The sequence below is a fragment of the Lepisosteus oculatus genome, chromosome 11 (genome assembly GCF_040954835.1).
Source record: "Lepisosteus oculatus isolate fLepOcu1 chromosome 11, fLepOcu1.hap2, whole genome shotgun sequence".
NCBI lineage: Eukaryota > Metazoa > Chordata > Actinopteri > Semionotiformes > Lepisosteidae > Lepisosteus > Lepisosteus oculatus.
The window spans coordinates 5,259,230-5,286,840 of NC_090706.1; the positions used below are offsets into that span (position 1 = coordinate 5,259,230).

General features: G+C 35.9%; 1 protein-coding gene across 2 annotated transcripts in view; it reads right to left on the reverse strand.

The window, feature by feature from the left end:
* grik3 (glutamate ionotropic receptor kainate type subunit 3) overlaps positions 1-27,611 on the reverse strand; it is a 118,000-nt gene that overhangs the window by 45,905 nt on the left and 44,484 nt on the right. For both annotated transcript variants that reach the window (XM_006631254.3, XM_015348817.2), the window contains exons 2-8: positions 15,349-15,525; positions 13,901-14,158; positions 13,184-13,365; positions 10,534-10,587; positions 6,938-7,111; positions 4,990-5,133; positions 3,505-3,612 (exon numbers count right to left, since the gene is read on the reverse strand). In XM_006631254.3, the coding sequence (XP_006631317.1) occupies positions 3,505-3,612; positions 4,990-5,133; positions 6,938-7,111; positions 10,534-10,587; positions 13,184-13,365; positions 13,901-14,158; positions 15,349-15,525 (1,097 nt within the window). The remainder of the gene's footprint in view (positions 1-3,504; positions 3,613-4,989; positions 5,134-6,937; positions 7,112-10,533; positions 10,588-13,183; positions 13,366-13,900; positions 14,159-15,348; positions 15,526-27,611) is intronic.

A 27,611-nucleotide genomic window follows, 5' to 3' on the forward strand; every position in this document is an offset into this window, starting at 1 on the left:
GCATTCTGGTCTTTGCACTTTAAATTTTCTATGTAATTTTGGATAAAGGTGACTGCTAAAGGAATTAATGATAAAGTTAGTCAATAAAATTTTATTTCCAATATCTCCATTTTATCTCATTCTTTTATTGATGCAGACTGGCTAAGTTACTTTGAATGTGCCAAGAATGAATCCATATGAATGTTTTATATGATTGTCTTTAAAACGTAATTTATCCTTTCAAAATTCACAGAAACATTATTTAGAGTTCCTTTATACCAAATGTTTAAATATTCAAGTCATTCTTATTTTTGGAACATCATTTTCCAAAAGTATAATATGGCATTTATACCCTTTTTGAGATGTTGGGATATACAGAGAACTATCTTAACCACACATAATATCCCAGAAGCCATTCATAAACTATTTTCACATATTGATAAAAAATACAGAAAGCTGGAATGCTGTATCTGAAACAAGGTCATTAACAAATTAAATGGAACAAAAGAAAAATCCAAAGATCAGAGAAGACTCTCAGACATTCTGAGACAACTCATTCTGTGTGAAAGAAACACGTTCTGTAGATAAAGGATAGGCATAAAAATCCTGTATTTAAATTGGAATTGTAGGTTTACTCTCCAGCTATTAAAGAAGATAACAGTGCATCTTTAGACTCTCTACAACCTTGATCCAAAGCAAACGCAGTATATGTAAAAAGATTAGCTAAAAAAGGATCATTACTGTTCTGTGAACAGCGAATCAAATTGCAAAACCACTACATTATGCATCAAGCAAGTCCACTAAGGTCAGTTGGAAGATCTGAACAAATAAAGAATTTTTTGCAAGTGAATCCCCTCAGGTATACTCTCTGCAATGAAATACTCCCAAACAAATCATTATTTTGAATACTGCTGTGACTGCCTGTACAGATCTAAATTCCAAACAGAATATCATCGGTACTGAATCTCTATATCATTCCCTAAAGTGATATTCAATATTCATGTAGCAAACATTTGTAATAATCTCCCTCATTATTATATACTGTACACAGTGCAGTAATTACACATTTAAAGTGTGGCAGATTAGCTGAAAGACAAGCCATAGATACTGTGAAAGGCTGTCAGGGAGTGGCATAAGACTGTCTTGATAGCCAGGTTCTAAAAGACTAAGAATGACAACGTAATGATTTTTGCATCAAGGGTTATTGAAAACACGCATTCCCACAAGGAGTTCAGAATGTCACCAAAAAAAGGGTAAGCTAAGGTTAAGATCCTTTAAATGTAAACTCTACCACAAGGCTGCACAGGGTCTGTGTTTTCCAAGATTCTAGCTGTGAACAGATATTTCGGAAAGACTACAGTACATACAACTAGTTACGGACCACAACCGACACTTAATCTCTCCCAGCTCTCAATGCCGATGTGTGGAAAACCTTGAGAGCCCACAATAAATAGTTTTAGCGACAGGGTGAATGTGGAGAGTTCAGTTCAATGTACTACTGATTCTATTCCTCATCACCTACAGGCAAAGTATATGTAAGGTCAAGTGGGTGCACCATTCCAGCAGGGGAGCTGCTGAAAGGCAGAGCAGGTAGGACTACGTGCCACGTGCCACACTGAACACTTAATATGACTGTTATCAAGGGGAAATAATACAGCAGCGCTACAGAAAATAACCACACAGTCTCTGGTTTATGTTCAAAGGCTGGTGAATCATTTACCTAAGGCACCATGTTGTCCTTAACACTGGACATGATATGATCTTTACGCTCCTCTTTGCATATACAGTATGTAGTATAAACTTCATGCCTCATGGGAAATGTACTCCTCATACAAAAATTAAAGAACCTTATTATAGTAGTTATTTTAAAAATTGTAGCACATAATGTTTGTCTGTGCATTGGGTGAGAGTACAGTGTCTTAAAAAAGCCCATAATAGCCTCCACTCTGCATGTTACTCTATTTCACATTAATTGCATGCAATCAACCTGTTCAATTGGTTAAACATGATTATCCAAAGTCGTTTTTAAAGGGTTTTTTTCTCCTTTTGACAGAGCTTTCCAACTTTTTAATGATGCTACAACTGACATTAAGCAACTTCTCCATTCCGAATTTATCACCATTTAATAACAAATTAAACTAACGATAATATTCAATTCACTGGGACTGCTTTGTACTGTAGCTCTCAAGTCTTAAAAAAGCCTGAAGTGACTGCCAACTTATCTTTCTGCTGTAAAAGTCAACTGATGCTATACAATTCCTTTAATTCTCTGACATGAGGAAGCCTGATTAAATGAGTATTAGCCTGATTTTGTCGAAGGCTGCCATGTCTCTTACCTATTTGCTTATTTACAAAACTGAGACAAAGAGAGAAAAGTGACAATGAGGCCTGTTCCCAAGGCTATAATTCATTGTGAATGATGGTTATTGGTTGGAGCTTCGCTTCTGTCCCTCTTGTGCTACAGCAATTTAAAGAATAGCTTGCATCTATCTGACAGTTTAAGCCTAAAGGGATTTCTTCAAATGGCAAAAAGACTTACTTTGAGTTTATGATGTGTTCAGGGTTACAGCCTTTTTCTATCAAATACAGAATTAGGCTCCTAGACAGTGTTCTGTAGTTTGTACAGTAGGCATTCTTATAAAATCTATCCTGTTTATAAATAAGGTTGATTTAAAAACCACAGTAACATATTACACTGTCTTCCTGGATTATATTTTTCTTATCTCCAAAACACAACTGTCCGAAACGGAATGCATTTTAACCATAAGCACCTGCTGGGTCCTTCATATGATCGGCCACTTTTATTGACTTACTGTATATTTAGAAAGACAGTGTTGCCTTTGTACAAAAAAAGTGAGACAAAGTCAACATCAGCACAGCTACAGTAGGTCTCCCTCACTACGGTTCAAATCCAAAACAGCTCAATTATTGGTGTACATGTAAATCTTTCCTCTGTATGAAACTAGTGCAGTTTCTCTTGAGGAAAAGCACAGGGAACATTTGATCTGTTCTCATAAAAATGTTTTTCCCAGTTTTATGTTTTTTAATGTTTCAATTTTTGTATTTCAGGAGGAGACAGGATCTTTACAAATTTACATTGTGACTTGCATGTCTTTTGCTTCTCAGTTAAAGACACAATGCAAACATACTTAAGGCCCTCATTACAACAAAAGCATTAAAGAAATAACCTGAAAACATCATTAACAAAGGCTGCAATTAACACTAAAGTACTTTAATCTAATTTACTTTATGACCCAATAACTAACAGTTTTGTTTAAAGCAGCCCATTAGTTCCTTGTTAGGAGGTAAATTATATTTTCATATGTGGATTACAGAACAACAGAAAGGTACATTAGAACTACAGTATATCTGTGCAATCTTATCAATGAATTCCAATGATGAATATTTATTCAACTGCACAGCAGTAGCACTGAGAAGACACAAGACACAAGATTAATATAAATATTTTTCCTTCCCCTTGACCAAACCACTCAGTCCCTTTAGTACATTGGAAGAGAACCGTACCTTTTCAAGACCATCCTCCTTCAGACTGATGATATCAAGATCAAAATCTGTCCGTAGGCCACTAGTTTTGTTAAACACCAGCCTCCCCGTTAATCCTTCCCAGTGGGACTACAGAGTAAAAACAACGAGACAGCAGTTACCATACACCATTAATCATCACTCAGTACCCCGTTTCATTTTAATTAGATTTAACATTGAAGCAGTTCAAATACTGTCTCCCCCTGGACTGTGATTAATTAACAATCATCGCCATCGTTACTGCTTTGGAGCCACACTCTCATGATTTCTTACAAACCCCACTGTAACCCTCTGTCCTGAATTACAGACAAACCTCCGATGCTGAACAGAGCATTTGTTGCAAGGTATAATAATTGTGGCTGTTACTTTCCTATGCAGAGAAAAAAATAACCCTGGCATCTATGAGTTTGATCCTGCGTGCTGTTCTATTCACAGAACAAGGCTCATTTGTGTTCCGACATGTAGCGAACATCTCAAAACTCCAAAGCTTACTTTTACTGTACAGTATGTGCTAGAGGATTTAAATCACATCCCACACTTCTTAACTGTTACAATCTTCATATGTGGTAGACTAGATCACTAAAAGTCTGTTTGATTCTCTGTGAATGCCTGATGCGGAAGACTAGTTCATGCTTTTATCCCAAATTGATTATTGCAATGCCCTGCAGTATGTTCTCAACAGTAAGAATCTTAACAAAGCTCCAGTCAGCGATGCTTATACTGTAATACTCTTTTCTTGGCATCTTGGCACGGGCTTCCGGTTCAGACCAGAATTAACTTTAAAATCCTGCCTAAAACTTTTAAAGATTTGATTAATCTTTTGAAACTGTCAATTTCTTTTGTAAGTTTCCCCCCACCAAAAGAGGAAAAGAGGGTGCCAAGAGCTGACAAATGCCCTTTGCTTTAAAATAATTACATTGACATTAACAGATCACTTATTTCTGTGGTTATTTGATTTAATCATTAATCATTTTTTGGGACTTCAGATTATATTACAGTACCCCACCTTTGCAGTCAATGTGGCTGGAGTATATTTGTAAACTGTGACAACAGCTCAATACAGATTGAATGGAATGACAAATGGAAGATCACCATTCCTTTGGAAAACAAGAATGCTGATACGCTGAACCACACGAATTCTAACAAACTGGCTGCACATCAATAGCAATAAAATAAGAACGGAAGTTAAACGTGTTCATTTCTGAGCTGCATTTGCAACACTGGAAATCAAGTTTTAACAGCATCACTGTATATCTTACTGGCCTGCCAGGTTCGGCTCATGCTTATACTGTTGCAATCCTCTGCGTCCTTTATTAGACTAAGTGATTATTGAAAATCAATGGACTATTAGTCATCTAAAAAAATGACCTCAAACCATCAATAGAACTTCTTGTGGTGTTACTGCCCTTGATGTTACTCTTGAAAACTCTTTTGTCTTACTATTGGAGGTTGAAATGTTTGAGTTACCTCTTTTATGAAATTCATGAAACGCCCTCCGAACCTCCAAGGTTTGTGGCGGTGGCACTGTAAAGAGTTGACAGTCATCTGAGGGGCTCGCTGATAGGACACTGACACAATATGAACTGCATCATATGTCAGAGCAGCATCTGTCTGGAATAAAGGGGAACATTATTTCAGGAGACAGAAGGTGCTGGAAGGTAGACAGACCTTTTTGTTTCTAAAACGGGCGCCAGATACAGCAGAGGCTTCCTTCTCCAAAGAGAAGGATTACTTTTATTTTTAAATGGTTGAAATTAATGGAAGATCGCCAAACCAAAGAAGCAAACTGGGGAATTGGGACATGTTTTTAAATCAAGGAAATTGTAGCATACTGCATATGGGTTCATAAAATCGCAAAACATAATTCAATGTACAGTATTTAGAAATGAATAACAGGAGATTACAGCTTCCTAAGTACAGTATATTGTCTCAACCACCTAAGTAAAAATGTTGGCACACTGCGTATACTGTATATGTCTGAAAAAATTCTCTTCAACACATACTCAATTCCTGACGATGCACTGTGTGTTTCTCTTAATTATAATTGTTTTAAAAACTGCAATCTGTTTTGCTTGTTGAAGACAGTTTATTTAGTTTTATTATTTTTAATTAATGAAGCACACATTCTTTTTTTAGTTCTTGAAACAACGCATAGGGATTACAGCAAGTATTTCAAATGTGCAAAGAAAAAGTAGTAGGGGTAAAGCACAATAAGGCTTAAGATTTGCTGGTTCTTTGTCTGAATTTGTTTAAGATGCTGGAACGTAAGTGACTGGATTTGTCAAAAATGGATTTAGTGTGATATTTGAAATTCAGATGTGTACCTGAAAAATATGTCTTTAAGGATAATCCCAAATCTCATAAAAAAGCTTCCAAAATTGAGAAAAAAAAACTTTCAATCCCTCATTTGTCCAAACAGTAACACCATTGATTAAAAAAAAAAACTTTATTAACCTTTTTATACACCTCTGTCATTGTGTTGAGGGGAAAATGTAAATACTTCACATCATACTTTGGAATAACCTGGATAGATCCCATTTCTTATCCAGTCAGTTTTGTAGCAGGATTAAAGCAAAGACTAATTCTGCATGCTGGGAAACCACAGGCTTATGAAATTGCTATAGCAGGCCTGAACTGAAGGGAGAGGAGAAAAATGACCTTGTATATTATTTTTATTCTTCAAGCAGGGTTTTTGTGAGCTCTAGAAGAATAACAAGCCTCATCCCTTTTGTTATTACTTCAAACTCAAAACATACCGAGTCCCGAGTCCCCATCTGCTGGTAGTAATGTACTGTATGATCATCATTAATTCCATTAGCAAAACATCACTACAGAGGGGAGGTAGTGGAACTATATTAAGGAATACTACCATGCAGCAATACTGGATAAAAATAGAAACTATCTACATCACCCTAATAAAGTCCATTTCCCTTCTTCCTTGCCTTTCTTTACTTCCCTGCAAGCAGGCTTGTCCTAGGTTTTCCATCAGAAAAGGCTCAGTCATAACTACTGACTGCTAATGAAACTGTGCCCACTAAAAAAGACAAACGATACTGTAAATTGTGTACTGAATATCTGTGATTGGGACACATCAGTTTCATCCACACAGAAGAGAAGCCTTTTTTTCCATCACAGACTCAGCCTATGAAAAAATCATTTAAGCCATTCAGCACTCCACAAACCCGGAAAACAACGGTCGCATATTCAAATGCGCTTGATGGTAATAAATGAAATTAAATAAATATGATTGACTCCCAGCAATATTAACTGGCAGACAAAGAGCCTTTGAAGTTCTAAGTGGATATGTCATTGTGTCCCGTATGCATTACAAGGTACATGCTTATCAGAATCCCTGAATTTCACACAATGTATTGTAAAAAAATAAATTTATAACAAAAAGAAACAACTGCCATACCGTCATAATTCCATCCAGGAGTCCTGATTCTGGCTTTGGGGCAGCTTGAAGTCGTTCCATTGACCATTTTTCTACAATGGAGGCCACCTGGGGGTTGTCAGTATTCAAAATCCGGAAGCCAGTCATATTAACCCCACAGTACCGATACGGCTCTAAATCAAGTGCAAAAAGGTCCTTTGGAAAGAAAAGCTCTAATTTAACACAGGAATTGCATTTCATTGTTGCTGCAAGAAAAGCCTCAAGTCTTTTTGTACTTCTGAAGAAATCCAAGGGGATAATGCTCAGCTACAAGCTCAAGAGCATAGGGGATAAGGCATCTCAGGCCTTGTATTTATAGGCTATGAAAACAGAGCAACATTTTCTATTTGAGGTCTAACTCAAATAGAATTTGAGGTTTGGAAGTATGGAATTGAAACAATAGAATGTAGTTTCAAATGCAGAAAGTGCTCTTCTTGACATCTGACATGAGCAAATATTCTTTCACATACATTCACTATGCTGAACGTCCCCTTATCCACAGCATCCAAACGTGAAAATCCTTTGTCGTATGTAATTTCTGATTCAGTGGATGATAATAATAACAACGAATGCATTAGTATTTTAAAAAATGAATGAATACATGGCTGCTTTTAACAGCAATTTGCAATTTGGCAAAACGTGGAAGTGCTCTTAGCCAAATGTTGACACACACTGCATTCAGAATAGACTGGGGACCTTTTAAAAACATTCAGTATAACATAATAGACTAATTCATTAGCACCCCATGGGTCTGATGCTGCAGAAGCATAAGAGCACAAGACACACGATGGAGAAGGTTTGCCTGCAGAAACAACAAATTGAACCTTTCACCCACCAGCACATAAGGTTTTACTACCTAGTTGCTTTCTTAATGAAATCGCTGGAGAACAAAAAAATCCCTGCAAAGAGTTGTAATAGAAAGTCTGATCACCTCCAGGTTAATTGCACGATTGTCAAAAAGAGGAATGCTTAAGAACAAATTGGTACTTAAAAATGAAATTAAAACTGTTTTTTTCCTTCTCTGTAATAGGAAAATAAAGTTTAAAATGCCTGTGGTTTGGAATTAATGAGATTTTCCCCCTATGGTTTCCTAATGTTCTCAGATGGGAAGAAATGCTGTTTTGTCCTTGTGGAGTAAAGGCAAACCTGTTTTCTTTCCTCAAAAAGAGCATAAATGCTAATACAACTAACAGTTGCGTGAGGAGAAACATGTAGAATGGTTCCTTTTAAATGTAAGTTCACCTATAAGCTTCATGACTATGTAAACTTCTCCAAGGACGGTAAAGGAGAAGAGATGAGGAACAGGATTTGAATTTTTGAAATCCGTGTTGTGCAACATGACTGGCGCAGCTCTGCAACATACTCTGAAACATGCAGTACCATAAGAAATGAAGCAGTAGCATACACACTGTAACATTCTCAAACATGTCAATGCACTGTAAGGCAAGGAGATGAAAGTTTGCTGTTTTCAGCAATGATTCAGCTTTATGCAGAAACCTAGTGCAAAAATACAACATGCCAAATGCCCTTTGTAAGAGTATAACAAGTGCATGTCACTTTGGTATTTGTTCTACAAGTTCTGAAAGATAACCCTGTAGGTGCAGAGGGAAAGCAATGACAGTGTAATTTCAAAAGACAAGGCAGCAATTACCCTCCAACTCTTTGCTGTTGACTTTTTCATGCTCTGATAACTTGGTCAATTTCTTTGTAGATGATAAAATAATACCATTAACACAGAAGCAATATAAGGATGAACACTTCTACAAGAGCCATTTCGTGTAAAGGAATGCAGAACAAAAACCTGATGGTGAAGACTCAAAGGGGAAACGTTTAAAGATCATTATAGTGGTGTATCTTATTTTTGCTAATGAACAATCTTTGATGAAACTATGGTAAAGACCCTTGCTCATGTTAGACTGTTTGTCTCACTGTATGCACTGTAAAGCACTGTTCTACGGTGTACAGTATGTCTCTGTCCATTTCTGGTAGTACTATTTTTCAACATGATTTTGACATCTTTCGTTTTTACAAATTAAACCAACATTTGGGGTAGGTTTCACACATAGAAAACAACATACTTTTCATTTTACATAGCACTCAGCGTTGTCAACTCTAAAAACCTTTTAATTTGCTCAACATGATTACTTTAATAAATGCTTAGGGTCTATAATGAAAAAGCAAATAAATACAAGCATTATCTGCTGCACTGATAAAAGGGGATTACATGAGATGTGTATACAGATTTCTAGGTTTACTTCAACAGTAGTATGTAATGCAGTTAACTTGCAGGATAATGCATTTCTACTCCAGTACAAGTGTGAGATGTTATTAGTTATCCTTGATGTCCTTTTGCCTCAATGCAATCTCTTTGGCTCCAGTGTTTCCTGCTGTTCTCCTACGGGCTGACAGGAATATATGATATAAATTTATGTGATACGGAGGATGCAAGTAGAAGCCTAACAAAATAAAAAGCAGAACAACTTCGGGGGAGGGGAGGATGCAGCAGCAAACCTGCCCTGAGGTGCTGCCCTAGCCTGAAGCTTTATATATGACACTTAAAGCTAGATTAAATTACTGCCGGCTGCCTGAGAATCCTATATATGGAGGCCTAGCACTGTAAGAAGGAGAGAGCTACATTCACTCTAAAGTACTGTGTATGAAACTATCGGGCTAGGCTGAGAACTGAGCATTCAAAACGAATCATATTAAAACAGCTCTCTGTCCGGCACTTTTTTTTTAAGTTTATATTGTTCGTATGTGATCTAATGTCAAAAGGAAAAATAATGAATGGCACTAAGTCTGACATTTTGAGGTGATGAGAATTTGTAATGCAATTCTCATATCCAAATTGACATTTTAAATAATGGTAGCTGCATTAAAAATGGATTTAGAACACTGGTATGACACTGACATGGAAAGCAGAATTCTCCAGTTGAGGTTTGAGAAGAAAATGAAATGTCAACTGCCACTATTGGCTACATATTTAAATGTTGCTATTATCACCAGATTGCCAAAGCTTCATCTATCAGTATTTTATTAGCACACATTAATTTGAGGAATCAAATTGTTTTAAAATCTGTTCCCAATTGCTTTACAAAATGTGTTCAACCAGGTGCTCCATGCTTCTGGAATAAACAAAAATGATTACAGCATGTGATTCCTTATTATACCTCATGACAATGTGGACGTTGACTTTGGAACTGGAACCGTAATTGTGAAATCAACATGTAATTTAATCTAAGGACTCTTGGGTGTATGCATTTGCATGTTCATAGTTATACATCACTGAATGGTGAGATTTTAAGTTTCAAAAAATTGTTTGGATGAGGCAGCTGATTAAAATGACTGGGAAGATTTCAGGCTCCACTGTATACCGCCATCAAAGACCTCATTAAGTTCAATGAGAATGGAAGTATTAACACAAAGATATCAGAAATTGTATTAGGCTTGTATAAGAAATTGATATAATGGATGGGATCCAGAACTATTTACAATCAAAGTCCATTCATCAATGCAAGACAAGAGCAAATTGCATCTCGTTTTACGTAAAGAAGTGAACAGCTTCATTAATACATTACCAGAGTTGTAAAGATGTAGTGGTAGTATTCTGTCATCATACCCATTGCCAGTGCCTAAAAGAAGGAAAAGATAAAAAATGAAATGGTCACTTCCAGGACTAGATATCAATAAGAAAGCAGAAAAGACTTTGGTGCTTTTTTGTGATTTTTTTTTCTCCAAAACACAAATCACTGGTTTTGTCTCATTAGTACCACAAACAAAATACATATTTTAAAAAATCACTATACAATAGACTGTAAAAGCTTGTGCAATTGTGTACTTTTTTTCCATGTGATGACTTTCATCGCTCTGTAATATAGTCTTCTTATTCCATGCCTGGAGTAATCTTCTAACCTCTATTGTTTTATTCAATCTACATTCAAATAGTTTTGCTCCCATGGTAGCGATATTTCATTTTTATTGTACCATCTGTTGCAAAGAATATGCAAGTTTATGTAAATACTGTAGGTGGTGTGTCCAACAGTAGTTTCCCAATTTTAACGTTCCAGAGGAGTCAGTATCCACTGTTTATTTAGGTTATTAAAGAGGGCATGTACTGTATTAAAAAAAAACATTTGACTTTACCCCTCCTCCACACTAACACTTAAAGCCCAGTGGTAATTTAGAAATTGGGCTAAAACTTTCATGTCAATAACAATCAAGTCATCACTAAGTAAGCTGTGTAATAAGTGCAAGCTTTTATTTGAATTTGACTCACCCTCTCTTGCTACAGTAAGTAGTCCAATATAGTGAATTTATGTTTACAATTATTCTGAGTGGTTCTGCATTCCATTGCCTGCACAGTTACTTTTTTCCATACATTTACATTAACCTGTCTTTGACCCTGGGTGAGATCTGAGCAAGGCAATAATTAGTCTTTTTAAATCTTAAGTTAATTTAGCTTCAATTCAGCTTCCCTCCCTCATAAGACTTTCCAATGGAAAATATTAATAACATTTTGTTTTGCTTAATCCTTTGACAGCTACATGTTCATTTATGAATTTGATCCTGGGCTTTTCTCTTTTTTAGGATTTTGCCTGGGCTTTGTGTAATTATCCGCTATTTGTAACTAAAAAAAAGTTGACTTAAAAGTAAATAGTTTTAAACCATCTCAGTCATAAAAACAGCTCTGAATCTGAGAGATTGGACATTCGAAAAGGGCAGCCCTTCAGAATCAAAAGATGTACTTGTAACTCGTTACATAGACTTGCACAATTTCAAGTGAATTCAAAGAAATTTCAGAAAAAAATCATATGGAAAAGTACAGACCTCTGTTGTCAATTGGTGAAGAATTACAGGGTAGAGGATGGATACTGTCTCCACAGCCTTCTGAATGATTGCATACACCATGATCTTAGTGGAGTCCTTCATTATTGTTTTAATGTTAAAATGTACAGAATGGGCTTGTGCTGAAAGCAGTTTACACAGCTCCTATTCTCTTTGTCTTACATATCATATTCTCCTCTCTAATTTCCATCTTTCAGTTTGCTTCTGTAGGATGTGAACTAATACCCAGTTCTCAATAACACAAGGGAACATGTTTGTGACAGGCCCCAACCAAAGTCAGGACAGTCAAGATCTCACCATCAGCTACTAGAACAACCCAGCCACCACTACCAGTGTGAAAAGCCTTTAATATACCAAACATTGCTAACTGACCATTGAGAGAGAATGTGACCTAAAGCCTTCACTGAACATTTAATTATTTAACTAACATTTAATTATTGTACATATGGTAAAGGTCTGAACTGGCCTCTAGTGGCGGGTCACCTGAAAAAATGGGCTTCTCTAAGACTGGATGCCATAATCTTTTTCAAAATACTGTGACACGCATGTACTTATGCATCGCTTATGTCACCCATTACCAGATCTACAAAGTCAGCATCCTATTAAGCATAAAGAACAGTACTAAGGCACATATAAGGAATTCATGGTTCTACATAGTGGAGGCCAAATTGAATGAGACTGGAAGACAGGCTCAGCCTTATGCAGCGTAAGGCTTCTCCCTTGAGTGGTTGACTGACTGATTCCCTGTGCAATAAGAAAGAAGAGAAAAGACTATTTTCATGCCAGTCAACGGGCCAGTCAGAGAGTTCTGGGGAACATTCAGGTCAGCTATTTATTTCATTAATGGAAGAGCAGGTGGTCTCTCTGCCACACCCCAGAACAATGACATGCTGAAGAAATGATTCCTCTGCTATACAAATAACAACCCTTTAAAGTTCAAAACAAAAAATGATTAACACAAAGAACAGCAAAGAGAATTACTTGGCAAAGATGTGTAGCACATATTCTAAGCTGTTACCCACATTCTTTGGTTGTTAATGATGGCACTGCAGATTGCTGCTGCATTTTGACCATGACAACCACCCCTGCAGCCAGAGTGCTCAGTGTGCTTAGAGCAAGCACACAGCGAGGTCCAGAAGTCATGGTGAATCTCACACACAAAGGCCATGAATTCTAAGGGGATCATTATGAATAATTATATCTATCAAAGGCCCTGCACACACATACTGTACATATTATTATTGTTGCTCTTGTTCTTATTATTCTAATTTTAAAAAGAAACACATCACCACATTGCGAGGTTTGTAGCAAGATGATAACGTGTCACTATTTCATTGTCGTGCCATCACTGCAATTCCACTCCTCATGAAGATTAAAACTCACCTGCTTCAGAATCTGAGCCGCCATAGTATGGCTACAGTCAAAGATGATCCGAAACTCTCTTCCTCTCTTCATCTCTTTAAGCAGTGGCCTAGTATCATCTGTATCTAGAGGCAGCTGCCGGATTTTCAACCTGATGTTGTACCTGGAGGGGGCCATTATCAGTTCCTGTAGTCTAATAAGACCTTAAGGGAACAAATGTCAGAGAGCTAATGCTAACTTAGCACAACATAATCACACCATGTGGTTTCACTATATTCAAATACTATTGTGCATTTTTTCTTTTCAAACTTCTCTACTCCAGAAAAAAATTAAATTTCTAATTTAATTAAAGATCCTATCTCTTTACAAGACATTGTAGATTAATGTTTTTAAGGCTGTGTATAAAAAGTGCCTTTTCTTGTAACTAATGGTAACCACATAAAGCTCTTAATATACTGTACAGCATGAACATAACTCATAACCTTGAAAACTCAGCAATAAGATTTGATAGTCACTGTACCAGGGCAGTAAAGGCTTTATACTGTCATTTTCATTATGCAGCTACTACTGCAACATATCTGTATTCCTTCTGCGTATGTCATATTATAATGCAAAGTAGGTGGTGCATTTGAAAATGTGAATTGAAAGCTGTAAGTTCACAAATTCACAAGTTTGTACAATAATTTTAAACTATTGTACAGTTTAAAATTATTGTACAAACACAGCAGTGACCCTTACCTGTGCTATCATCGTATACAACGGTCGCAGTCTTCCACTTCAGAAACTGTACAAGGTCCAGAATGGCATAACTAAGGGAGGAATAGTCAGGGTACAAGTTGGCATAGAATGTGTCCCTGTTGTCCATTGGGTGGTGCTTCCATCTTACTTGTATATGTGGCACTTCCAGGGCGTTACAAATGGACTGAACAGCATTTGACGAAGAACTATGTGATGGGCCAAATATTGCAACTACGCCTAAAGACAGCTGATCGCAGGCTAAAAAAAAGACAAAAATCAGTGCAGATTAATACATTCTTGGCAATGCTTATTGGCGGAAACAATCCAGATCCACTACACTGCATGCCATTGTTTGCTGCCTTGCATAAGACATATGCACAAGCAGCAATGGCTGCAGTATGTAGTGTTAAAATGCAAATATTAAAACAAATGTTAAAAATATGAGCAATACACTTGTTAGCATTAAAAGCTGAGTGTTGGTTTCTCTAGTTTTCGTGACAGTATACAGTATATTGTTGATAGTTATCCCGCATACTTACTCACTTACTCATCAACATTACTGGTTTCACAAATGTTTTTTCATGTTTTCTCTTCATCATTGCTGCAACACATTTCTTTTCACATAAACCGGTTAATAAAAGCTGTTTTGCTTCAGCAGTGGCAAATATAATTTCAGAGAAAATCCCATTCTGGACACATCTGTATCCACATGCAAAGCAAAAACATGTTTTAAGATGGGAAGGAGATTTTCATCAAATTAGTACGTATTGGAGTTCATCTGTACCAGTCATTCTGCATTTAATCCAAGTAAAGACCAAGGAAGATGCAGAGAAAGTTGCCAATGAACACAGACATGCATCTTGAATAGAAAAAATAATTCTTATGCTGGCAGCAAAACCATCACTTTCAATAAACACACAATTCAAAATATATAAACTGTCCTTGTTTGCTTATAAGAAGAAAATGAACAAGTAGCCTATCTTTCCTTTTAAGACTTGAAGTAACAGTTATGGCTCTGTTCCTATTATTGCTGTAAGCCATCTTTCAGGCACATTCATAGTCCACTAGGAACATGTTATGTTATAAAGTAAACCATGCAATGATCTGTGAATTATTGTTTTAAAATGTTAACACTAACATTTCCCCAGACAGCATAAAGGACAAAATGTAATATAAAATAATGAAATAAGTAAATATTGGAGATACTAGTTTTATTGATTTTTCTTGTATTCTTGTATAGTTACAATAATGTGTGTTCTTTAATTCTTTGCTGTACTTCATACTGTACATCTTGGGGAATTTTTTCACCTTCACCTTTTGTCATATATTGCTGTAATCTGTGTAAACCCATGTCTGGAATTACACCATACTGCATCCAGAGACATTCCCGTCCATCTACAGTACTTCCCAGTATTGCATCCTTCACACGTACACAATCAGCTACTTACCTTTTCTTGAGGCTTCAAAACTATCATAGATATTTATCCTTTGAATGTCATATGTTAAGGTGGTATTGGGTAACAATGTCCTATTTCTGTTAATATTATTAACAGCAAATTTAAAGGCTTGTTCCTCTGCGCTTACAACTGGGCCAGGAGAACCCTCCGTTTGTTCAAATATCCCTCCTGTAAAACAAAATACATTAAATGTAGAATCATATGTAAAGCAGACTTGAATGCTCAGCAGGGGTTTGTCATAAGTATAGTACGGCCTGTAGACTGGTTCAGCACACTTCAATGTGTACTTTAGAACCTGCATTGGATTTGCTAAGTAAATAGCAAGTGATGTACAGTCTCATGCTTTTCATAACAAGCACTCTAAATACAAAGAGTGGCTTTGAAATTCCACATCTTAATGGACCATGATGTACCAAAGATGTCTATACCATTACAGCAGTATCTCATTCTTCCACCTTTTCATCTTATTTTATCTTTATTCTGATGAAAAAAAAACTTTTAAAGGTATCTTTTGGACAAATGAAAGATTTCCATTTTCTGCCCCATCACTATAAGGGCATATTACATGTAGAATGCAAACTGAGATAGGGCTGCTGCTATTTAATTCTCCTTCTATACTCTGTTCAATACAGTAGTAGAGTAAGAAATGTAGTCAACTTTTCTTCAAACACTTATTTTAAGTGAGTGTATTAAATATTTTTTTAAAGAGAAACACTAGGATATATCAATTGTCAGTTAATTATTACCATTTAAAATTTCATAATGTTTTATATTTTGGGACTACAGAGAGTCATTTTTAACTGTTACCAAGAAACGTTTCTGGGGAGAAACTGTTCTCCCCAGAAAACAAGTGTCTTTCACTTTTCACAGATTCATGGATTATGCATCTTCAGAAGAGAAGAAAAAAGAACAATAGGGTATTAGTTATCCCATTTTGTCTCTTCATTGAATCTAGCCCTCTTATTTTAGGACTCATGCAGTTAGCCTGAAATCAAACATGACAATTACATTAATAACTACATTGCCAATGTGCAGCTAGCTCTGATGAATGACTGCTTCACATTCACAATGTTTCTGTGTAAATCAGATTCCATTGTCTTTTCTAAGTGGTTTCATTTGCTAACTGACTTCAGAACAAATGGGATCTCGGTTATTAACTTATGATGGTGATCATGAGTGAAAAGTATCTGTTTACATTAACCAAGCACTGCATGGAGGAATGGGGCTAACAGAACATAAATATACAGCATTTCACTCCCAAGCAAGAGACATTAAAGGGTTTTTCAGTCATAATGTCGGAATTCTTAAACTCTATACTTATTTTAAAAAGAAAAAAGTGCTGAGATGTTTTACATTTGTACTAAGCTAAACCGCGGAACAAATAGGTCAACTGTGGGACAGCACTGCACAAACAAAAAGGAAGAATTGTACTAAGACTGTATAGCAATGCTAGGAAAGATGTAAATGTACACCCCTGGTAACGTCACATATACTCCTTGGAGCAAATCTCACCTCAGAGTGCTATCAGAAGATAAAATACAGGAAAATACAGAAAAAAACCCACCAAACATAGTACTGATTGTCCCTGCCTGGCCTGGTACTGTATACTGTGATTATTGTAAGAACATTCACATTGGTTTGAATTGGTTTATGACCACACAGTGATCAAGGCTGACTTTCCAGCTAACGATTGTGCTTGAATCAAGACACCAAGTTGTTTTTCTGCTGTTGGGCACCTTTTAAACTTTAATTATATGTGCTAGTAGCTCACAAACACCATCAGGCACCAAAATATCTTTGACAATGTTCTGGATCTCTTCGTAATTTTGTGGGGAGGGAACTACCAATATTAAAAAATTAAGTATATTGTATGAATAACATGACAAGTGTATTACTATTTTTACTGTGTTCTTTTTTAAGTTATACAGTATATAATCATTTATAATCACCTTCATTTGTTCATTTATGAGTCAACAAATTTGCTAAGGCTCTATTAGCCTTGTTGTCAACATTTAACAGGCATTATATTGTAGAAGGTTATTCTACAACAACTTAGCAATGATTTCCCTGTCTGTCAAATTATTAGAGCAATAACAAATGGTCATGTTTTTAAGGGCATGTAAAAATATGTAAATAAATATAAAAAAGTAATTATAATTATTGTAAATAATACAAATAATCTGAAATAACTGTCAACTGAGAAAAGCACATTGAACCAGTGACTCTTCCATCTAGATCACAGACTTCAGCACAGAATACTTTCCAAGGTCATGAAAGCCACTCATGGCTCTTCTACAATTCAGTTTGGGGAGTGATTGCAATTTTTACGTATTAAACACCTACTGACAGAAATAAATAGAAACAAAATATATTAGTTATGACTCAGTAACTATGGGCCCTGAAATCCTAGGGCCCTAATGCATAAACTCAAGGGAAGAAAGCACATTAAAATAAATTAATCCCGCTGTTTCATGGGGAATCTCATTATAGTACATTAAGTAATTGCTCGAGTATATACTAATTTGACTGTTAAGAGGATAATATGTGTATAGCTCAGAAGCACTTGAACAAATTTAATAAACACGAACTGCTTCTCTCAGGATCCTGGAATAATTTACATTGCTTTTTTCAAAATCCTCTCGTAAGTGTATTACAAGGCTTATTATATATTAGAATTTTTGTCTTAAATCAAACAATGGGGGATCAGCTTTTTTAAACAGGCATCAAAAATACAAACACATATTAAAGCGCTTTAATACTTTAAATTAATTACGTTGAATTTTTTTTTTTCATTTACAGATGAAAAGTGTTCTACCCATTCAGGAAGAAAGGAAAAACGAATCCACAGACTAAATAAAAGAGGAAATGCAAGCTGAAGCTCATTTTGGTTTGTGGTTTTATTTTCGATATCAATCAATTTCTCAGCTAAGTATGTTTCCTGTTCTTTTTGCACATTACAAAGAAAGCTAATTAATCTCTGGTGTTTTATTCTGTTGCGGGGAATAGAAATGCACTAATTAGCACTGCCGCTTTTTATCATTTAGCATGCAGTGGTAAGTTGGCAGTATTTCCTTTTAACCCTTTCACAAGGGGTTGGCACAGACCTGGTTAAACATATTATAAATATGGCATGTTTCACATTGTGAATTAAATGTACAGTACGGGTTATTGTGTCTGCTGCAAGTTACCAGAAAATGAGGGCCTCTGTGTCATTATGATAATTTTGCTGATGTCTTCTCATTCATACAGAATGCTGTCTTTTACATCTTACACAGGTGGTTAACAGGTGATTAATAGCATTAGCAATACTTACATTTAAACCAGGACTGATATACAGTAAATGGTGTAGAAAAGAAGCTGATGTATGTGTCATCTAGCATCACAAACTCCTTTTCCCTTTGTTGCACTGCAGTTAGCTTATTACAGAAGATCTGCTTGTGAAAGGTTAGGGTACAGGTCATCAACAGGAATCCAGTATCTTTATGCTACTTGATGCATTCTCTAAACTAATAACATACTGTATCAGCACATGTTCAGGTTTTTATCATTTTCGTGTTCAAAGATTAGTCTGGAATCAGATTTTCTTAGCAATTAAGGGACAGTGGAGTCAAAGGTTGTTGTTTTTTTTACACCAAATAATTACACAGGTACTGTAGTTTTGACCTTCTGACATCAGACTGATGCTTTAGCAGTTTTCCTTAGTATGACACAGGGTTCAATTACAGTGCTCATTCGTGTGTCATGCACACAGACATTATTCTAAGGCATGGGCTTCAAAGCTACAGAAATAACAATTGTAGTGCCATCAGAATGAAGACGGCTCACAGTATTCAACAATGCCGCCAACCTTCCTGAGCACAAAAAAGTCAACACAATTTAGTGAGGCGAATCAAGAAACACAAAAGCCAAATAAGATAAAATTCCCTCCAAAATATTTCTGTCATTGAAGGCACAGCTGCAAGTTGATGAGGCGACTGTCTCTGTCACACTCCACTTTTTGACACTTTGACCAGTCATAATTGAACTGGAGTAGGGTGGGCTGTTTTGACCCTCGCAACCGGGTCAAAGTGGACCCCAACAAAAGAGATTGTTTTTCACTTTCAGAAAAAAAATAGTTGATTTCATTTAATTATTTAGGTCAGACCACATAAGTAAATTAATTGTCCGAATACACTGTAAAAATGTAATAGTGTACACTGATAGGTGACTCTGACTGAATCATAATGTGGCCTATATCACAGGGAAAACTAAAACCATTGTTAGCTGGTTTTAATTAAACCTGGAAGACATTTTCTGTTTGGAAAAAAGTCTTTGATACAATTTACATAATTTATGTTCCACAATTAATAAAAGAAGCAGAGTAAATACAGTAAAAATAGCTCATACAGCAGTAGAGATGCTGAAAGCATGCAAAGGTGAGGGTAATCTGTTCTTGCCATTGTGCCACCTCAATCTGTCAGTTCACTTGCCAAGAGTAAGCAAGAATACATGTCCTTCCTCAAGCCACAGTCTTCTCTGAAACAGTCCTTTTGATGATATGTGGATGCTATACTCAGCTTGACATTCCTCCTTACTTGCTTAACTCATGCATGTGTGAATTCACATCTTCAGGAGACTCTACTGCAGTTCAAAGAAGCATGCAAAATAATAAATGTTGTGTAGTGTGATGAAACAAATTATTATGGCCCCATTCAGTTTCACTTGTCTGCTGTCAATATTTCTTTCAAGAAGTCCTTGAATTTGAGGGTCATTTACATCACTTGAGGACTTCAGGTTTGTTTGAGCCTTTGAAATAGAAGTCTGAACAACTGGTTCTCAATATGAACATTTTAAAAGGAAAATGTCTGAGTACAACCTCTGGAATATACGCTCTGCAATGCTACAACTGTGTGGAAACCAGTTAAAAACTCAGTGTGGATACAAAAGTCCAATGGGAAGTAAAAAGAGGAACAGACCTGTGATGTGTATCACAGCCCTGGTCTTAAATTTATGGTCGAGCTTGGCCTGTGTTTCGTTCATGGAATATTACTCAATATTTGAGACATCATTGAAGAACGCTCCATAGACAAACTAATAATAAAAATACATAAATATTGAAAAAATATTGAAAATATGTATATATCTATAAATACGATCTTGTGATTTCAGAGGGTGATCTTTTACATGCATAATTCAATATCAAGTGTGTATCAGTGGCTTTCAAGCTTAAACATGTCATATGAATATTTCTTGTGTAATCTAAATTACTGTAAAAATTACCAATGACTCATGGCATGAATCTTCAGCCACAGTCTCCCTGTGCCCCCATGTCTTCCAGTTTTTAATTACTTCATTGAACCCTTAATTCAACTAATAATTTTCCTAATCAGGGAACAGAAATTATTTTTAGCTCTTACACAGAAGGAGCTGTAAGTTAAACATATGTTTTCAGAAGTAAAATATTCAGCTTTATAAAATTAAAAGAGGGTAAAATTAGACACATTTTAATTAAGCCACTGAAGAGTTCAATTAAGAAATTGAGAGCTCAGTTACTGCAGAACCAGAAGGCACAGGCTCATTGCTGGAGCCACAGACAAAAATAAATATATGATATAAAGTATGAAAAAGTTCAAACATATCAGATTCTAACATGTTGCATATAAATTCAGATTCCAGTGCTGGATGTTTGTCTTTCCAGATTTCTGTCTGTAATGTCACAACGAAGGAGTTGGGAATTTGTGTCACATTTTCATGTTTCTCAGCCTGATTCCCAGGAAGCCACCTCTTGCCAGGTTTTGCGTCCGGTGAAAGCATGATCACTTATTTTATAGTTTTCACTGCGTCATACTGCAATTGAAAACACTAATATGTTCTGGGACCTACATCATCTGGTGTACCACCAGTCTATAAAAATAAAGGACTGGGCTGTTTCCCCAGGTAAGAGGGCAATGTACTGTATGGAGGAGAATATTGTACACCTCCTATGATCCTCTCCAAAGTCGAAAAGAGATATTTTCTTTCATACTATTTCAGTGAACTGAAGGTCATTCTCATATCTAGATCAAACCAAGAAGAACATGAGCAGTGTGCAGGGGCAGTGTCACTTGGAGAAAACCCAATCATTTAAAAGTGGTGTTAAAGCGAAGGTGAGTGGTTGATCCAAAGAAAGTCAAGAAAGTCCTCCGCAGGTTTAAAAAGCAGCTTGGGCCCATCAGCAAACCAAGAAAAGAAAAACAAAACACAACTTCACTTCTTTTAATTAACAAAACAGTCGGCTCAATACAGTAAGCCAATGTTGAGCTACAATATGAACCAGGGCCTGTGGGTTGCAGGCATTTTCTACACAAAAGGATCAGATCACAGACGCTAGTCTTCTGAAGATGGGAGCCCTCTTTGATTGAAATTTGGAAGAAAAGTTTGTATTGGCTATTCCACACACAGAGAACAAACAAAATAGGTACAGTAGGTCACAGGTTACATAGTATCTGTTATTCTTAAAACAAATTCCAGAATTGAGACATTTAAATTTCATCTGGATAAAACCTCTTTATTAGTGCATTTTTATTTGAATAACCTTAAAGGCCTGCTATCCATACAGTACAAACACAAATCAAGTCTGCACAATATGCAAGACTTACTGTACCCCAAGATCATCACACTGAAGCATTGAGATCTTCATTTTTCAAAGCTACAGTACTACAGTAGATTAATGATCCAATGATTGCTAGGGTCTTATCTACAAATGTGTTAGAGTTGCAGAAATTACCTTTCCCTGCCCAAAGCAATTACACAAAAATACAAACAGGATTTTTTTTCTTCGCAAATGTACTGTATGTTTACAATTCAGACTAAATAATCTATCTATTTCACCTGTTATGGGTTCTTATTAGACCTTTATAGAGGAGAACAGTATAATTACATTTTCTATGTATAAAAGACATGTGCATTAACCTCTTTTGGTAGAAAAAAAAGTTAAGGTCTGTTATTATGGCATGCCCATTTTATATACATATTCATCTTTAAGATTAATAGTCCTTAACATCAGGCAGAATTAAGTGCCAATGCTTTTTAGTGCAGAACAGCTGATCTGGGAGTATTCTAGTGAATTTTGCCAAACACATTTGCTAAGATCCAAATCTAATCCAAACTATATGCAATAAAAAATAATTAAGTATTTATGTAAATAATGTTATTTAAATAATAAATATTTAAAGCACTGCAAATTATATTGACAATTAATTCAAGATACGAAAGTATTCTCACCACAGAAACGATATACAGTACAATATGAATATAATAATTAGACACAGTTGCAAAAACATAACAAGTTGATTTAAAAAAACATAAGGTAATATTTGCATGATACATCATCTTTAATGCAGCCTAATTATGCAGTTGTCCCTAAAATTATTCAGTATTACTAGGGAGAACTATATTAAAACTATTTCACAGAATACTAGAATACTTATAGCACTTTAACAGGACGTTGTTGCATTATTTCCTCTGGCATACACATCAGCACAAATTTGAATTACTCAGTTATTTGCAAATGTATATTAGTACATTTTTCACATCCACCACAAATATAACAATATTAATTTGTAACAATGCTTTGCAAGGCCGCTTCAGATAAGTGTATTCATTTCTCATTTTGATAGCTGTGTTCTTAAGACAATTGCCTGTACAATATATTACTTAAAGCTTTGCCAGTACAGTTTGTCATGTCATTAGAGTGCTTGTTTCCTTCTGTCTTTCTGTCAATCTGTTATGATCATGTCTTTCTTCCACAGTAAGAGATTTACAAGATTAACATTGTTAATATTAATACTTCAAAACCCTACTAAAAAGCATAGCATTGTCTTAAACATTAATTTAGTTACTACAGTATATATACTGTACTGTATATCTCTAGTGTACTTCTCTACACTGAACAATTTAATATTTTTACATGGAAATATTGATATTATAGAAGGAACCATCTTGTGTTTGTGCTGTACGGTAGAAAAACCAAATATGAAAATATAGCATTTTGAATTATTTCTGTTTGATCTGAATGCTAAAACACAACTTCAGAATCTGCTAGACTATTGTTTCCAGTAATGAAAATCAAAATGTGGTTTCAGATATTTCTCACGCAATTTTATTTTTTGACATCGGTAAGATTTCAGTTTGCTGGGAAATCCTGCATTGCTTCATACATATTTATCATAAGTGCAGAAACACCACAAAAATTTAATGCATCTTTTAAATTATGCTAAGCTCATTTACTGTAACTCCTTATTGCATTGTACTGTACTTAATTTCTTTGAATGCATTATAACAAAATGCTTAATCATGATCAAATAATGTTTTGTCCTTCAACTTTTATATCAAGTATATCCTGGGTACAATACAGTATATTGTATTAACACCACCCCCTTTTAAAAGTGTGCATTGCCTACAACTGTTTCACATGACATTCTACAACTGTCATGTACTGTAACAAGGAATTCGTAAAATCTAATTTTATGCTCAAATGAGTCTGCTTCTGCAATTCATTCTTTCAACTGCTTAGCCTACCTTTATACATTTATCTCATTATCATTCTTAAAGACATTCAGAACATTATCTAACGGTGCTGGCATTACTTCATAAATTCCAAGACATAACATACAATTCGCTAATTAACAGGAGACTCATTTTTCACATACCTGTGCAACAGAGCTTTTCAACTCTGAATGACAAATATTTTGCTTCTTTTGTGCAAGAGAAGGGAAGTGTATGCCTGCTGCCAAAGAATGTTAAGTTCAATTTGAAGAAAAAAAAATAATCTCTCATGCCTTATAACTTACTGTGAGCATTGCATTGTGCACACAGAATAGAATTAATTATCACGCTGAGTTGCATTTCACAGTGGGATACGTTGCTATCTTACTTTAGTAAACTCATACTAATGCATTTAAATGTCAATAAGCCAAGAAAATCATCGGCATTTAGAAGAAAGCTAGGTCTAATGCGTCCTGTGTTGGGTTACCTTATCTATTATCAGTTATCATAATAGCAACTTCCTATGTTTTTCCCCAAGGTCATTGCAAGATAAATTAAAAACAATATATCCACAGCAGTTTCCATAGACGTTGACACAAAGCTGGTCCAAAGCCTCCAGCACAGGACACAATACTCCTATGAACCCACCTGCGCCGTCAGATGGGCTGGGGCCAATTTACAGCTCATGCCAAGCAGTGCTTAGCCCAGAGTGGTGCCAGGCTGGAAGCCTTTTATCCACAGACAGTGGTAGAAGACCGCTGTGTTCCTGCAGCCTGTGCATTTGTGAGGGGACAAAGAAATGCTGGCAACAGAGTGACAGTTTATGCCCGCTCCTGATATCGCAGTCAACAAAAAACTAGGGCAAGTTCACAATAAGAAAGAGGTTCACACATTTCTATAGGAGCCTTAATCACTTTTATGTCAAAGATACAGTAACCTCTGTTTCTGGATTTGTTTTGTCTAGGAGCTAAAGACATATTGTCCTGATATATAAAAGCAATATATTATTAATAATAGCAATAAGCTAAAAAGTTGAGAATCTAGTATTTACCATTTGTTATTCTTTCATACAGTATACTACATAATGGTTTCATTATTACCAACAACATTTTTAATTCGTAACTGAAAATATCCATTTAGTCTTTTGAAGATACTGTATGTACCTGCTAAAAGTGCTTCCATCAAGTAACTTTAACAATGTACTGAAAAGATTACATGTTTTTCAGCTGGTCCTGGAGGGTCGGTATCTTTGCAGGACTGTCCAGTCCTATTCCTAGGGGGGCGGTGTGTCTGCAGAGTGTCCAACCCTGGTCCTGGACAGTGTCTGCAAGGTGTCTTTACATATGCTACGACAGTTCTGTAGTCGTTCTAGTGATTAACAGTTTATTTCAATTAGCCTTTCTGAGATGCGGCCCCCAACTATTAAAAATGTTTAGACATGGGCCTACAATGGGTCTGACAAAAAAAATTGCAGGCCCTTGTCGACAAAGCCCCAGTAAGTCCCTGAAGTTGAGTCTCACATCTGTTCAGAGAAGAAACGCCGCAGTACCCACAGCTGTGGTCCAAACGCTTCACTGACTCCCTCCTGCTAATCACCACGCTCACCACTTCCCAAAGACACAGGCCATGTAATTAATTTACAAACCACATTTGGGAAATGTTACATGTCTGCAACTTACAGCTAATTTACTGTACTCACTTAGAAACCTTTCATCTTCAACACCCCTCCTCCTTCTTTCAACTTTTCCTTTTGGCACGGGCAGTACATGATGGGATTTTCTAATACCTCCTGTATTGACTTTGCCTTCTTGATGGGAGAGATTATTAATAAATATACAGGACTTTTTGTAAGAATCTGCCTCTGGGATAGAATTTCTACACAAATCCCTCTACTGTTACACTGCCTCCCTGCCACGGGACATGTGTCTAGAGATCAGCAGCAATACTGCGCCTGTTACTGTCTGAGCTCCCCTGGTGATACTCTTGAGCTGTTATATACAGATTGGCTGAGCTTTCTTGGGTGTATAAATCCTAATTTCTTTGTTCTTCAGAAGGTTCATTTGAATAAACCAGCTCGGATTGCTCTGATTTTAAAGTATGATTTTCTTTGAGGAGAAAGAGGAAGTGGGTAAAATTAAGAACAATATATTGAACTGTCATCTGGTGGTAATACATACTACATTAGTAGTTAAAGTTAATAATTCTCTCACTGCTAAGCAATGGAGGCTTATTTATCTTATTATATATCATCATTGTGGATGGATGACCACAATGGGTTACTTTCTAAGTAACCCATTTTATGTCCTGAATGCCATCTTTGTCAGTAGAAGATCATTTTAGCAGTGAGGTTGTGACAGAAATGTTGTACTTTAGAACTATTTCTGGTACAACAGAAAAATAGCAGCAAAACTGCTTCTACTATAAAAAGCTGAAGTCTCTGAACATAGTTTTCCATTCTCCCTTCATGCCAGGATTTCTGAATCTGTCAAGCTCACAGTTGCCACCAGAAATAGCAACAAGAAGGGGCTAAATCATTGTCTGCATTTGACAAAGCTTACCAAAAAGTTCAGATAAAAGCACTACTGTGTCTCATTGTCAGGAATGGTGAGTAAAGATGGATGAAGATGAAGCAAACTGTGTATATCAGAGGAAAATTGAATCTAATTTGTTTTCGTAACAACAAATACATCAAAGGATGGCATCTGTGCACATACATAGACAACCATTCAAAGACATGGAAGATTTATCTAAAGTAATTCAAATTGTGCCAAATAAAAGCAGGCATTCATTCCTAACATAATGTAAAAATGCTGCCAAAAAGTGCATTGATGCTCAAATAAAAGGAAGTACTGTGTCTTAAAGGAGATCAGGGGAAAACAAATACAGCTAAGCTAAATAGGATCTGATTCCAATACCAAAAACAATTGCTTTGGTGGAGTGCATTCTGCCTGCTTTTTCCTTCTGAGCATTTATTAAACCATCTTTCTATCCATCGATAAAATGATGCAAAAAGGCACTGCTTCAAAACATGGAGAAATTGCAGCACATTTACCAGGTAGAGAGGAGAACAATGATGTAAAAAAAAGAATGGCACATTTCATTTGATACGACTTTACATTATCATTAGGATACCTTTGTCTTAAGTTTGAGAACATTATTGCAATTATTCATTTTTAAACAGGACTCAAGAGAAGCTTTTAATTCTATAAGCTTCCTTTCTAGAACCTGTTGAAAACACTGACATTTCCTGAGGGTCAGCATTTCCTAGAGGAAATGGATTTTCAAATAGGGGATTAGCCTGTTAGATCACTACTCATACCCCCGGACTACTGTTATTGTAATTGATATTGATTTTATACTTTCGGAAGCAATTAATATCAGGACTAAGTCCACAGTGTATACAATTTCAAATTATATGAGAACCTGGATGGTAGCTGTTTATTAAATCGAGATAGTTAGTAAACGGTTCAGACACTAAAAGCACTCTTGATTTTTTATTGCTTAATTAACTCCACACAGGTAATCTGTTATGTAGCAGACTATAAACCAGACAATTTTTGACAGAGTCATTATCTTTTTTTTGTTACTAGAATCCTTTGTTGAACCTTGTAGGCATAATAAATGCTGTTCATGCAGGACGTTTTTTTTCTCTCCTTAAGGCATCATAAATGGGCATCTCAAATATGAAAGAGACTGGGAATAACTGAAAATAGAGCCTTTCCCAAAAAAATATAATCTGCAAAATAAAG